Raw genomic sequence first — 15,851 nt, forward strand, 5'->3', positions numbered from 1 at the left:
TTCGGCTTCTACTTTTGCACTCTTTCTTGTCTTTTCTAATGTCATCTCTCTCATTCTTCACTTCTTTCACCAAATTCACCTCAAAACCTGCACAAAAACACTTAAATCAAGCATAAACCTGTCCAGCTCTCATATTTATGAAAATATAGATAAAAGCATGATTTCAAGCTAGTTTCTAAGTCTAAAGGTTGCTTTTAGTATCAATTTTAAGCATGAAAATAACAGTTTTTCAACTGTTATCAGAATCACCACCTTGCCGCCTCCACGCCAATTGCGCCATTGTTCATCTCGTCCGTCGTGCACCACCATCAACATCACGAAATCGCGCCGCCGTAGAAACCCCATGCCCGTCGCGCCATCAACAAACGGTGAGATCAAGCTTCTCCATCTTCGTTTCCTTTATCGTGACAGAGAGCATCTCTTCTTCCACTACCTGCAAAGTAAACACAGAGAACCAGAGGCAGTCATTGACGCAACCGAGCTCCTTCTCCATCCGCAAGCAACCATCAACACAACCACCACGCTTCTCGCTCACCATCTTCATCTTCTCCCTAGCGCCGCCGACAACACCACCGTCGCCCAACCCCGGACCACTGTCAACCATCCTTTTCGCAGAGCCACCCAAAATCACGAAGATCATCATCGCGATTCAACCTGCAAAGAAACACAGATCCAGAATCGCTCCGCAACCACCTTGCTTGATCGCGACGCATCCCCTACTCGCGTGTTCATCATCATCACCATGTCGCAACCACCACTAACCTCCATCGTCTTCGCACCGCGAGCACCTGTAAGAAGAGAAATCCAAACAGCGAAACCCTCAACGCGCTACTCTCCAATTCGCGGCGCAGGCAGAGGCGGAGGGGGAAGCTCTTTTCCCCAATTTGTTGAAACCCTAATTTTGGGTGGAGAAGGAGATTGACAAGTGGCAGGCATTCATTGGGAGCGGCCTTTCTCTGGTCAAAGCTGGTTAACAGGGGTTCTGTTGCAATTTTGGAGAATTCTAAAGGGGCTAAAGTGCAGCTAGAGACAATTTCAAGGTATTTGTGCAATTTTGGAAAGTCAGAAAAAGCTAAAAGATAAAATTCAGTTGTTGAATTAATTTAAATTGGAATATCAACAGAAAATATCTTCCAAATAATGTTATAATTATCTAAATCTTTTAGTTATTTGAAATATATAAGATAAAAGATTTTGTCAACTGAATACTCAGAGTCCAAGCCCAATCAAGCCCTATATAAAGAGATCCAGGAGACTTCACTTAATTCATTCTCTCATACTCCTCTCACTTTTCTTTCATCTTGTATTCAACTCCATTCATGGATAGCTAAGCATCTAGGGCTATTATGCTGTAATTCCATGACGGATTCTGAGGTTACGTTCAGTTAATGCAATTGTTTACTTTGATTATTGATTTAAGTTGTTCTCTCTACGTCTTTCGTCTCTCTATCTTGTTAAAAGCAAAGATTTTTGCATCATAATGTGTTTGAATCTACATGCATATTGATTATATGAGTTTTAGGGTTTCTAGGTTTAAATTGAGAATCTACTTTGATTTAATTTAGGAACTTTCATATGATTAAATGGTTTTTACTATCAATTGAGAATGTACTTTGATTGATTAGTAATAATTTCAACTATAATCAATTGAGAATTTACTTTGATTGATTAGCTTTTAATTTGGTTAGGAGATTTAAGAATAGACATGATTAAACACAATAGAATTTGATTGAGAATGTACTTTGGTTGAATTTATTGTGAATAACCTAGAAAGGTTTTGCATTTGATTGAGAATTTACTTTGGTTAAATGCATGATCGCCCTCGAATTAATTAAGAATGTACTTTAATTAATTTGAAACTTAAACAATAATCAATTGAACAATTATTCGTGAATAACCGATGATGAATCTATCTTGGAAAAGTAGTGGAATTAGCCTATTTCATCATAACTGTTTTTAAGTTTCTTATTTGTTCTTTAAACATTCTCCAAACATTACTTTTATCCATAAGCATTGCATAGCATTCGTAAGAGTCAGACATTCAAAATCAATTTCGTGTTCGTTGGGAGACGACTCAGGGTTACTTTAGCCCTATCTACCTTCTTGAATACTACTTGGCAATACTGAAGTTGCCTTGAAAAGTAGTATTAATTTGATAGCTTCAACGACAGCCTATCAGTATTATTATTGGAATGTCTTGAAGTGTCTGTATGGATTGGTTCCGGCCTATAGTATTAGTACTTGGCATGGTCTTTTCAGCGTTCGGTTGGGGCTCTTAAGAGTCAGTTCATCTAATTGGCTCACTTTGTAAGTAACGTTCGTTCTAGTCGTTATTGTGATATATAGTTGTACTCGGTTTCTTTCTCAACCCGACTGCCACCTTCTCGGTCTTAATCTATTCTGGAACTGGAGACCTCTCTGTCTCGTTCCAAGTGTTCGTTCTCGTTCTGAGTTAGGATTGAACGTTCGATATCTGTGTCTTTAATAATTTTTGTACAAAGATGAAATTGAAATGATTGATAATGAAAGATGAAAATGAGATGATTGATAATGAAAGATGAAATTGAGATGATTGATAATGAAAGATGAAGAGAATATGATATGGATGAAATGTTTTGGATTATGAACGAGCGTTCCGGGGAGGAATGACTCATGGATGAATATTGGAATTGGTAAAGTATGAATATGGTCATGCTAAGCTGGCGGTTCATCCTGATGTTCCATGAGTACTCGTCCTCATGTAGAGGAGGGTAGGTCATGTGTGGGAACGACAGGAGGTCCTAGTTCTTATGGTTAATTTGGACAGATAGGACTAACCTCGGGTGACAGCTGTTGAGGGTATCCCAGTTACTACATCACCCGGGTGCACGAACGCCTGTAGCTACACAAATTTCATACAGTCCGGACAGTCAGTATAGTATTAGGCTTTGTATGAAACGTATGATGAAATATATCTTGCGTGTTTGATTGTGTGAAATGTATGTTTATACCTGAATTAAATTACATAAGCTTACCGTGTGTTTCCTGTCTTGTCTTGTTTTGTACGTTCGTCTTTGTCATTGTAATGATCATCCGTGTGGATGTGAGCAGAAGGAGACGAGTTGCTGGAAGAGGCGCTGGAGGAAGAAAATCTAGTTGAGGTTGAAGTTAAGACCGAACGGTAGAACGTTCGGTCAGTAGTTTAGTTTATAGTAAGGTGGTCGTTCGATCACCTTCCCTTTTGTTTAGTATGACCGTTCGATATTGTTTTTTTTTTAAACCGTTCGGTCAGAATTGTACCCTTGTAGAGTTTTATTTTTCTCGTACTGCTTTGTAAGGCCGTTCGGCCATAACCGTACGCTCTTCATAGTGTAAGACTGATCTGTATATTATTAAATGTGATTATTCTATTATATAGTTTCAAACTGTATTTTTGGGATGTTATATAACATAAGAAAGCAACGTGATGATCAATATTTGTTTGATAAATAAATACAAAATTATAAAATTATAAAAGAGAACAAAAAAAAACAAATCACACTATTAACATAGAAGTTAAATGCCAAAAACTCAATTAAAAGAATATAAGTTTTTAATATTGAATGTATCATACAAATTTAATAAAGACTTAATTAAAATTTACAAATTTATCAAAAACTTGAAGCTTAGTTAAACCTAATTTCATTTACTCAAATATTTATCTGGTATAAAACACATTTAGAAAAGGTTTAATACCCAATTTTGTCCCCAGTTTGGTTCGGAAATCTCAATTTAGTCCCTTTTTATAAAACTAATTGTAATGGATCCTTACTTGTAATTATGTGAGTCAAATTAGTCCCTTCCGTTAAATATAGGCAAACGGAGTTAATGGGCTGATGATGTGGCAGTAGTCACTGGTTAGGTGTCTAACACGTAATTGTGTGCGTGCTTACGTGGTGTTAGGGTTAGGGCAGCTGATTTTAAAATTGGGTTTATTTAATTGTGTGCGTCCTCCGTCCTCTGTCACCCACGGCCATGCCTCAAACTTCACCCAACCGGCCACCGCAGACCACTGCTTCTTCGAATTGGCCATTGCGACACCACCCTCTACCGATCTCGGCGTTCTGCTTGGGGGCGCTGTTGCTGAGGGAGGCGAGAGCCATGGTGAGGGCGGCGGTGAGTTGTGGTAGAGAGTGTGCGACGGAGGACGGTGGAGGGCTGGAGGAAGGAGCGGCGGGGACAAAGATACGCAGAGGTAGAAGATGGTGGTTCGGTGGCTTCAGAGTGGAGTGATGGCGATCGGAGTTGTGCTAGTGGCGAGAGGAGCGGGGACCTGCTACTGATGGCGCTGATCAGAGGCGACAACCCTTGACAATGAGGGTGCTTGGTTGTGCATTTGAGTGGACCATTGTTAGCGTCTCAGCATCTGTGGGGGTTGGGATTGGGGATTGTGGTGGCAGCCATCGGAGAAGAATGGTGAATCGGGAGCGAAAGGGAAGTGTGGTTGGGGATGATGAGCAGAGAGGGGCGGTTACGGGTGAGTAGTAACGAGGGAACCAGCATCTCTCATCATCTTCAGGCTGCAAGAAATTACAAATCGGCTGAAGATGAAAATAAAGAAAAGGGCTGCCGGTTTGTTGAAATTGGAGAGCCTTCATGAAGGTAGGAAGGGGATCTTATCCATTGATGTAGAAATCTTTGAGGTTACTACTCCACTTCTGCACTTGGTGGAGGTGAAGAAATCAAATGGAGATACGCTAGAATATGAGAAAATACTGAAAGAAGACATAAGGCCTGCTCTTAAAGATATTGTTTGGGTATGGCAAGGTGACCAACAACAGTAATCACAACAGTTGGAGCAACTGCAGCAACAACAATCTCAGTCCCAAAAACAAAATTTCTTAGTTTCCAGTGCCTCAAACCTTTGTGCATTAAGAATATGAAATGCCATTGTAAATGATGTTGTGCCTGTATATTTTCTTGTTCTTTACAATGCCATGACCTTATTGTAATACATAGAGTCTCAAATTTGACAGATGTTGAGTTTGAATATTTATGCAAGTCCAGAATCCATATTGCAATACATCACGAACCTGTAGACTTACCAATACAGTATATGAGAAGACAACATTTTTGTAAAATCTAAAGCATAAACAGAAAGAAGTGAAAAATGGCCCTCTTTGTACCTTGGAAGTTGCATTCTTTAAGGTTAGGGTGTGTTCATTGTTTTCATTGTTTTCATTGTTTGCATCCAACTCAGTGTTAGTGATGTGAGGTTGAGATCTGAAGTTTCTGAGAACCAAGAAACCGGCAAGAGTTGCCGACAAGAATACAAGAATGAACCTGAGAGGACACATGTTAGACACCACGTAAGCACGCACACAATTACGTGTTAGACACCTAATCAGTGACTACTGCCACATCATCAGCCCATTAACTCCGTTTGCCTATATTTAACGGAAGGGACTAATTTGACTCACATAATTACAAGTAAGGATCCATTATAATTAGTTTTATAAAAAGGGACTAAATTGAGATTTCCGAACCAAACTGGGGACAAAATTGGGTATTAAACCTTTAGAAAAACTAATAATTTTAAATTAAAAAGATGTAGTTACGAAAAAAAAATAACAAAAATGAATTTGAATATAATTTTGAGTATTAAAATCACATTAAAATTTATCATATAAAAATCTAATTTAAGATGGTTGAGGTAATATAATTTGTAGGTGCCACTTATTTTCATTCTTTTGTTTGAAGTTGAGACTTTAGAACGCTGAAACCCTGATTGTAAACGCGCGGACGACGCACAGTTGCGGCGAACACATGAAGAAACCGAAGCAAACTCAGTTGAATCCCAATTGGCTTCAACTACAACAAGTGCCTCTTCTATCTTCTTCTTTCTACCTTCTATTCGACACACTCATGTCTCTACCTCATTTTATTGTTGTTTTTAAATGTGCAGAAGCTGAATGACTCCAAGGCTTCAAGGACCTTCAAAAATTCAGACAAAGTTACCCCGGAATCAATATTGGGTAAAAAAAAATGATTTTTGCTTCTGGGATTGAATTGTTTTGGTATAAGAGGTGTGAACCCTTGAAAATAATGTAGCCGTGTGTGACTTTGTTTATTTTTTTCTCTTACAGGGAAACGTAAAGAGAGACCAGACGAGGAATCCAATGATAGTCAGATTAATCCTCTTACTCCTGTAAATGATGATTCAAGGTGACTGCCGTGAATTTTTATGGGTTACTTTTTGTAGTCTTATATTGTTTCGTGTATGCGTGAGGGAATTTGAGTTGTATCTATATGATTAACTGAACGCGAGTTTAATACTTGATTATTTTGAGTTAGAACTTGCTTTTTCTTGTATTGAATTTGTTAATCCTATCCAGGCGTGCTATGTTATTATGGAGCTTTCTGCTCATTTTAGAGTTCAATATCCTTTAACTTATTAACCATTTGGCAGTCTGACAGATGCAGTGGCCATGGATTGTGAAATGGTTGGCGTTGGTCAAGGAAACAAAAGTGCTCTTGGAAGAGTAACTCTGGTATTAAGTTGTTCCACTTCATCTTCTGATTATTATTATCTTAAGATTTTTCCTCCCCATGTTACTACGTTGATTTATTCATGTCACTACAAAGTACAAGGAATGTTTGATTGGCGAATATGAACTAGTAACTTAATTTTTTCCTTTTCATCGGAAGCCGATCTATGGTTTATGAACTATGGATTAGTGTTGCATTTTACTTTTTCATTCCCAACATAATGTTCACGATTTTGTAGACTAACATGCTTTTGCCTGAAGCAATATCATAGTTATATATACTTAGGTTGTCTGTAATTTTAATCATGAGGTGTTGCTCAATTGATGTGAGCTCCACATGAGTGGACTTCACCTGCAGTGGAAGGTTTTGAATCCCACTGGAAGTCCCAAATGTCTTGGGCTACACCATCAGACTCTTTAAGTGGAAATTAGTCTAACTCCCAAAGGGTGTCGGCAGAGCCAAACCTTGTGAGAGACCCAATAAAAAATAGATTAGATGTTATTTGGACATATGTCATCATTGACTGTCTTCTCCCAGACTTTCTTTGAGTCTCTTGTCTACTGTATTGGGCTGCAGGAACGTGTTTCTTGTATTTTATCACCTTATATGAACACGTTTAAGTGCAACTGTGCGAGGGTTAGTTAGGAATTAGTTGAATGAAATCTCACTATTAATATCCATGCAATGCAGAACCCATACTTGATAACATTTTAAAATTATTTTGTGAATTTTTTTAGGGAGCTATTTTTCATACATAAAAGATTAGATTGAAAGCACCAGAACATTACATCCGGTATATATTTGAAACCTAATCAATCCTAACTTTAATATGTAATAATTCATAACTTTAAGACTGAACTGCTCCTACATAGTGGAACTATAATTTCACTTTTAACTGAAAAACCAAACCAATGTTGTTAAAGGGTGGTGCCATGGCCACCATGGTGGACTGGCATGGCAGATATTTTGCCGACTGATTCACAATTTGGGAAGGTTGGCCTACTATGGTGATGCCATAAGCCACAATGACAAGCTTTATGGCAGAATTTTGGCCTTCCATTGTACTCTCCCATGTTCCTTGATAATTCCGAACCAGACAGTAAACAACTTAACACTGACTTCCAATTTTCTTTGGCATAAGTAATTTTTACAATTGTCATTAATATGCTCATCTCCCCTTGCCTTGTTAAGTCTTTTATTTCTAATATTGGTTCAGTTGATGGCAGGTCAATAAGTGGGGAAATGTTATTTATGACGAGTTTGTTCGGCCAATGGAACGGGTTGTTGACTTCCGTACTAAAATCAGTGGCATAAGGCCTCGAGATCTTAGAAAAGGTTTGATATTCTTTTGTTTATGTTAGAATGTTGTAGATATGTTATAATCCTATAAGTATAGCAATTGATGATATTAAAGTCAATTAATGATATTAAGATCAAGTAGATTGATTCTATATCTGTGTTATTAATTGAATATTCTGTTTTGTGTCTCCTTTATAAATTGAATATCTTCACTATGGTCTAAACACATGAAATTTGTCATATGCTTTCTCAGTTCCTCTCTTCTCAACTTGGTGTCAAGAGCCTAACAAGAAGGGAACTCTAATATATGCTTTCCCTACGGGCTTATTGCTCATAGGGGTAAATTTTTAGAAACTATGTTTTTCGGTTTATGTTTTTTTCTATGCTGTATTTCATAGTTCACCATCGTCATTAACATTCCCTGTTGGTTCATTGAGCTGTTTCTGGCTGTTGACCACCTTGCCTTATGATAACCAACCTTAACAATTGTTCTTCCATTGGGTGGTTCACATGCCTAAACCCCACTCTTGACTGTTCACATCTTTGCCACCACCTCCATTGCACATGACGACACCTCCGATGAGCTTTTGAACAAATACTTTTGTGATCAGACTCTGCTCACAATTTTAGTTTTGGATTTGTGGTCTTTCTTCCATTCTAGCACCATTTGGTCGATAGTTGGCTATTCTTTATTTAACTAGCTATTCTCTGTTTTTGGCTGGTTATTCTATGTTGGACTGTTTTCCACACTGCTGGACTGTTTTTCTCTCTCCCCGAGGTCTATCCATGACGACTCTGAAATCCGATGCATCTTTTCACCAACTTTGTCACTTCCCTGCTATTCTACTGACATGTTGGATGACAATAACTATGATTTTTGGGCCTTAGTCATCAAAATTTGGCTCATGAGTCAAGGTTATCTTGACCACATCTTACCATTAAAGAAGACACTGGTGGAACCTGACAGCCCTAATTGCAGGGATATGTGTGCTCAACTTTGTTGGGTCATCAAGTCAACTATTTTCATTTCTCCGTTAAACAGATTTTCTGCTTCCACAATACATTTGAATTAGTTTGGACACAGACCAAGTCAATTTACACTAATACAAAAAAAAATTCTATAGGGTATGCCAACACCCCATGGATGCGATTCTGACAAAGACACTTGATGGAACCATGTTGAACTATCTGGGTCGTATAAGTGCTTTACATGATTTTAATGAACTTCTGCCTCTTGATGTGACCCCTGGCAATTGGGGAATCGTTTTGTCCTTCTCGATTTACTACTTTATATGGCTTACATGCAAAGTACTCTTAGGTTTGGGACTAGATTTTAGGATCTCCTCCTGTTGCCTTGTCTTTGCTTGAATTCCTACTAAAGCAACACTTATAGTGAGTTTGACCTTTGTACCATCTATCTGTTTTAGTTTTTCAGCCATGATCTCATAGGTATGTGATCATGGTCACACTCGCAAAAACAATGACGTTCGTAGGTCACGATTCAAGTGACTGTTACCACAAAATTGGTCGCATCAATGATCACTATTATTCTCAACATGGTTGACCCCTAGAACAACTTATGTGGTAAATTCTACTATAGATTCTCTTGCATAGTTTGCTCCTGCAAAATATCTTTTGCTTACAAAGTACAATTTACAATCTTTAATGATTTCCTTTGATATCATGGGTACAATTAGGCCTTTAGTTCCACTGCTTTTGTTGGTCATACTGGTAATTCATCTGTTGGCATCTCTCACTCTTTAGGCCCCTGCGTCCTTGATTTTGGGTCCACCAATCTTGTAATTGATAATAAATCCTTTTTCCATCTCTTTGTCACAAATGGATCTCAAAAATAGTCCTGAGGTGTTTGTATTGACCATCCTCTTCCCTTTCTTTATATATTCATAATATTCTTTATGTTTTTGGGGTCTCCTTTTAATTTATTGTTCATTAGTAAACTTACAAGGTCTCTTGATCTTGTCTTATGTTTTACTGAAGATTCTATTTGCTTGTAGGATTAAAGGGCAGGGTTGACAATTGGCTCTGGATGCAAGTCTCGTAGCCTTTATTAGCTAAAAATACTTTCTATTATTGGATCAGTGGCAACATCCTCATGCTTGATTCAGGCTTAGGTAGAACATCCAAATATTGATAAGTTGAAACAATTAACACTAGTCTTTCCGTGTTAGAATCTTTGTTTTGTGAGTCAAGTCAATTAGGTAATCCTATTCATAGATTTTTTTTTCCTTGTTGCACTTAGTTAGGTTGTCTCCTTTTGTTTTAGTCAACTTAGATGTTTGGGGCCTAAGTCATATTTTTTCTATGTTTATCCTTTTTGCATGAAATCAAAAGTCAATATCTAGAGCTTTATGACATCTCTTGTGTTGTGTAAAACATTTAATCCCTGTGCCTTCCAACAAAATAAGGCCATTGAACAAAAATCAAACATCTTCTTGAAACCACACTAACTCATCTTTTCCCCTCTCATGTTCCTCATTAGTTTTGGGGTGATGTTGTACTTACTGCATGTTATCTGTTACGATCTAAGGTAGGGGTAATAATAAGGGTTGGAAAGTATATGAGCAGAGAGAATATTTAGTATAAGTTAATTAGAGTAAATAAATATAGTATAAGTTAATTAGAGTAAATAAATATATACTTAGGGAAATATTCAATATAAGATATTTATAATTAAGGATATATGCTAGGATAATATTAGGAGAGATATTTATATTAAATATAGGGATATTTATATTAAATATTAAATATAAGGATATTTATATTAAATGCAGATATATTCTAGAGAAATATTTAATAAGAGATTGGCGGGAAATAATTAATATAAATAAAGTTAGAGTCTAGGGTTAAAGACATGCTTTTGATTATTGAGTTTTGTGACAGACATTATTGTCTTGTGAGGGAGGTTATGCTCCCAATTATTGTTTACCCTTGTTTATTCAGATATTACCATCAATAAAAGAGATTCATTCATCCAATATCATTCGTTTATTGTTCTGTTACGAGTGTGAAAGGTTGTATTTGGTTAGTTTACGTACTCAGGTACGTAACATTATCATATCAAACACATACCTTCCTCAATCCTGAAAGATAAAATCCCTCATGAAGTTCTATATGCTCACCACTCCATTCATCCTTTATTGTCTTTGGTCTTTGGTTCTACGTGTTTTACTCATGGTCTTGGTTTTGTCATTAACATATTCTCTTGGTTGTTAGATAAAAGGCTATACTGAAATTTTCGAGTTGGAATACGGTGATACTTTTTCTCTAGTTGCCAAAAGGCCTTCTTTGCAACTATTCTTGTCCATTATTGTCATTTGCCTCTCAATTAGTTGGACATAATGAATGCCTTTTTACATGGTGATGTGCATGAGGAAGTTTACATCAAGCAACTTCCTTGTTTTGCTATTCAAGGGGAGTCCTCTGGTCTTATATGTTTGTTGTGAACATCTTTATATAGCTTCAAGCAATAACTTAGAGCATGGTTCAATAGATCTAGTACTGTGATTCCACAATTTATTCAAAACGTGGCTGATCATGCTGTCTTCTATTGAAACTCACTTGTTGATTGCTTCTATTTGGTTATTTATGTGGATGACCTTGTCATCACAAGTCGTGATCAAATCATCATCAATTTAAGCATTCTCAAATGAAAGATCTTGACAAACAAAAATATTTCTTTCGGATGAGGTAAGCAGTCAAAAAATGAGATCATCATCCTCCAAAAGAGTATGCAATGGATATTATGAAAGAAATAGAAATGTTAAATTTCAAGATAGTCGAAATCTCCAATGGATCCCAATGTCAAACTCATTCCAAATTAAAGGGAGCCACTTCCAAATCCTGAAAGGTCAAATGGTTGGTAGGGAAGTTGAGCTACTGTTCTGTTACTTGTACAAATATCTTGTTCATAGTTACTGTAGGAAGTTCCTTAACTCTTCATGCACGATACATTTGGAACACAATGACTCGTTATTTGATATATCAAAGGAGCTCCAAAATGGCACTTTTGTATAGAGATAAAGGGCACACTCCAGTTGTGGGGTATTTTGATTCAAATTCCCCCACTGAAAGAAGGTTGTCCTTTGGTTTTTGTATACAAAATGTTTTAGTTAGGTCTAGTGTGGAGGTAGAGTATCATACTACGGCTATAGCCAATCGAAAGCTTACATGGCTCAGTTGCTTAAAAACCGAATTTTGGAGAGGTTACATGGTTATCACTTATATGTGATGACTAGTTTGTTGTGCATGTTGCCTCAAATCTAGTATTCCACAAAAGGGCGAAACATTTTGAAGTTGATTATCATTTTGATAGAGAGAAAGTCATGTTCGAAAAAATATCTACTATGGTCAATTTCCATGATCAACTAGTAGATATGTTCACTAAGTCATTAGAGGGTCCTTGGATAATGACATGTAACAAGCTTGGTGTATATGACCTATATGCTCCGATTTGAGAGAGAATGTTAGAATCTATAGATAAACTAGCTGATGATATTAGGATCAATTATATTTATTCTATATTTATGTTATTAGCCTTAAATAGGGTAACTGAATATGATGTAATTATGTTCTCTCCCCTATAAAAATATCTTTTCTGGGTTCATGGAATTCGTCATATGCCTTGGTTTATCTCCTCTCAACAGTCTCTAATTTTAAAAACAATTGAAAGTTTTGGAACTTAAAAATTCCAATGATATAAATTATACCACATTTCAATTTCCTTGTAGAAACATCAATTTCATTATATTCTTTGAAAGTTTCTAGGAGTTACAAATTATTTACTCTTACATGCATCAAGGATTATGGTGGAATCTTTTGCCTCTTATTTTAGTTAGGAATAGAGGAGAATGGTCTGGCTATGAAATATAACATTCGCTTCTTTGGACAAATTGTAGCTGAGTTTCAAAATTTTTTGTATGATCTCTTTTTTACTTATAAAGTTTGGACATTTTTCAAGAGCCACTTGATTCTTCTTTTTTCTTTATCTCTTATTGGAGTTTTCAGTGACTTAACCAAAGCAAAGCATGTGTTATGTGCCTTAGTTGGTCCTAATCGTGTTGTTAGAAGAAAAGTTTCTAAAGCTGTACTGTACTGTACTGTATTACTCCTGAACTAGTAGTGTTATGGCTTATCTGGGGGGATGGTGTGTTAGGGACAACTGGTTATTTCGACTATAAATTATGGTTATAATGCTTTATAATCAAAATCAGATTTTTTTTGCATATATTGGCTGAAAATCTTTCCAAGATATTTTTTTTGTTCGGATATTAAAAAATCAGCTTTTACATAAGAAAAAGAGTGGATATGAAGCTGAAAGGAAAGATAATCGTGAGTTACAAAATGCCTAGATTCCTGAAAACAACTTATTTTTCAAATAAAACCTTTACTAACTCTTAGTTGATCAACATCTAGCTTAGTTTATGATTTTCTTCTCTCAACAACTGAAATTGAAAAAAAAAAATGAGCCATGTCTACACTATATTAGATGTTATGGTTCAGGTGCTCAGCCATTTGCATGTCTCAATTTTTAGAAGCAGCCTTAATAGTTTTATCATAAGTACGAGGACCAGGCTTTTCCTAACCACTTCTAAGATTCTTATGCCAATAAACTGATACAAGTTTCAACATGATCATTAAATTTGTAGCAAAGGATTTTTGGACTGCTCAGAAGAAAGTGTCAGAGTTGATCAATGGAAGGATCCTTGTTGGTCATGCCTTGTCCAATGACTTTAAGGTCTACATTTGAGTGATTATTTCTTCCACGTTCTTAATTTGTGTGTATATTTCTATTTTCAGCCTTTGGTGTTTAAAACTGAGAATTGTACTGTACTTCTGCAGGCATTGTTATTAAGTCATCCCAAAAAGGATATAAGAGACACCTCCGAGTATCAACCATTTCTAAGGTGCTGTCACCTAATTGCTTCATCTACCTATCATTTTTAGGTTTACATTCTAAGTATTCCTGTAATTCATTCTAATAAATTTGCATTTGGGTTTAACAGATCAAGTAGCAGAAGAGCACTGCGACATCTTGCTGACGAACATCTCGGTGTGCAGATCCAAACAGGAGAGCACTGCCCAGTTAGTCTATCTACCTTTCTTTTTCACTATCCCTCCTGTCATTTATTTATCAGTGACCAATAAAAAACTATTACTATGTTGAGTAAATGGTAATTGTCTTTCTAGGCTAAAAGTTGGACTAGCTTTATCTACTATTTGTGCAAACCTGCATATTGTTGATGTGTCAGCTTGCTGTATCTCTAAAACATGAAATAAAAAATCTAACAAAATCATATTGTTTCAGATAGAAGATGCTCGTGCTGCTATGCTGCTTTACCAAAGACATAAGAAGGAGTGGGAAAAGAGCATAAAAGATCAATTTCGGTTGAAACAGAAGCAGAGGAAATCGAAGCAGAAAAAGAAGCACAAGATTGAAGAAGCTTCAAATGCAAACCATGTTGAAATTGAATCATAGATTTTTGTGCCCTGTTGAAAACATCTGGTCAGGGGACATCCCTTCAAAGTTTGTTGTATTGCTTAGATTTGGATTCCAAATACAGTTAAAAGAAATAGTTTTTTCCTAGTTATAAGATCAATTTTTTGCGGTGGGTCACATACTCTTGTTCTGTTTTGCATCTGAGTATAATTGGTAGGGAAAAGCTGTTCTCAGTTTTATTGAGTAGAAGCTATAAAATACGAGTACTTTTATGATTGATAATTTATAATTTCTTATTTTGACAATATTTAATATAATAATAATTTTTTATTGACATTATTTTAATTTTGATTCATACGATAATAATCATATATTTATTATAATTTTAAGAAATTTTATATATATTTTAATATATGTATATAATGTATCATATTCTATTATTTTTAAATTAACTGTACAGTGGTATCAAATACATATAATGGTTTAATAAATTATTTGGTTCCTAGTTTTGGGGTTTTTGTTCAAAGTCGTCGTTTTAAAAAAGTTCAGTTAGGTCCCATATTTCGTTAAAAAATGTTTAAAAAGGATCCTTTGGCTTACGGCGTTAAAAACATAACGGTGCAGTTGTCTGCGTGGTCAAAACTACGTGTAAAGCTTTTGCATTATGTGGCACATATATATTTGAATGTGTAAATTTTAAAAAAAATATAATGACATTAGCTAGGTTTAACGAAATGGGTTAAATCAAATTACTCTTTTTTAGGAATCCTATGCAATTTCTGGGTTTAACAATCTGATGAAACTGGTCTTGTAATCACTGTGGCGTGGTGATTTCTTGAACGTGAAGAAACTAAATTTAACATTACATATAAACACCTGAACGTATACATTGAGCTTCACCTTCACATTACATAAGCACCTACACCTGAACGTAAACATTAAACTTCACTTTCACAATACATGAACATAAACATTGACCTAGACCTTAATGTAAACATTGACCCACCTACAAACATGATCATCGGCGTTGCTGCATCTTTTTAGGAACTCCACCAACATTACATCAGCCTTTTTTCTCAATTATTGTTCAACGTTCTTCCTCCTCTTTGAATGAGTTTTTTCTGGTTGTGGGTGTTTGAGGTGAAGAAGAAGAAACGATGGGGTGATGGTTGTTGAAATATTGGGAGAGAGACAAGATTTCTGATTTCTTGTGAATTGCAAATTGACAATTAGGGTTTCTGATTTTGCACATTTGTGAATTGTGAATTGAGATTTTGATTTTGAAAATTGCAATTGGGGCTTCTGATTTTACAAATGATTTTGTAGAAACCCTAACCATTTTCTTTTACCTAATAACTTCAACTTTTTTACATTTTCACGTAACTTGCGAATTCAATTCACCTCACCTTGCCACACAATAAAAAACTGTACACATAATTCATTTTTCACGAAGACAATTGTATTATTATGTTTTTAACGCTGTAAGCCAAAAAGACCATTTTAAATTATTTTTAACGAAATATGAAGTTTTACTAAATTTTTTTAAAAGATAGGACGACTTTGAAAAAAAACACAAAACTAGGAATTA

General features: G+C 35.9%; 1 protein-coding gene across 1 annotated transcript; it reads left to right on the forward strand.

Moving 5' to 3' along the window:
• The first annotated feature begins 5,697 nt into the window (after positions 1-5,697).
• Positions 5,698-14,597, forward strand: LOC124839339 (Polynucleotidyl transferase, ribonuclease H-like superfamily protein). Its single transcript, XM_047315132.2, has 9 exons — positions 5,698-5,838; positions 5,924-5,993; positions 6,105-6,183; positions 6,428-6,509; positions 7,734-7,842; positions 13,473-13,561; positions 13,666-13,730; positions 13,830-13,908; positions 14,132-14,597. The coding sequence occupies exons 1-9, from the start codon at positions 5,785-5,787 to the stop codon at positions 14,300-14,302; spliced, it is 798 nt and encodes a 265-aa protein (XP_047171088.1). The 5' UTR covers positions 5,698-5,784; the 3' UTR covers positions 14,303-14,597.
• Positions 14,598-15,851: the final 1,254 nt, after the last annotated feature.

This window comes from Vigna umbellata, chromosome 6, assembly GCF_029865625.1.
Source record: "Vigna umbellata cultivar VRB3 chromosome 6, Vumbellata_1.0, whole genome shotgun sequence".
NCBI lineage: Eukaryota > Viridiplantae > Streptophyta > Magnoliopsida > Fabales > Fabaceae > Vigna > Vigna umbellata.

Excerpts from the sequence above, each read along its gene's own strand:
- LOC124839339 (XM_047315132.2), top strand. The coding sequence starts at position 5,785 with ATGAAGAAACCGAAGCAAACTCAGTTGAATCCCAATTGGCTTCAACTA. Across the intron at positions 6,510-7,733 it reads CTCTTGGAAGAGTAACTCTG|GTCAATAAGTGGGGAAATGT; the intron begins GTATTAAGTTGT and ends AGTTGATGGCAG. Across the intron at positions 7,843-13,472 it reads GCCTCGAGATCTTAGAAAAG|CAAAGGATTTTTGGACTGCT; the intron begins GTTTGATATTCT and ends TTAAATTTGTAG.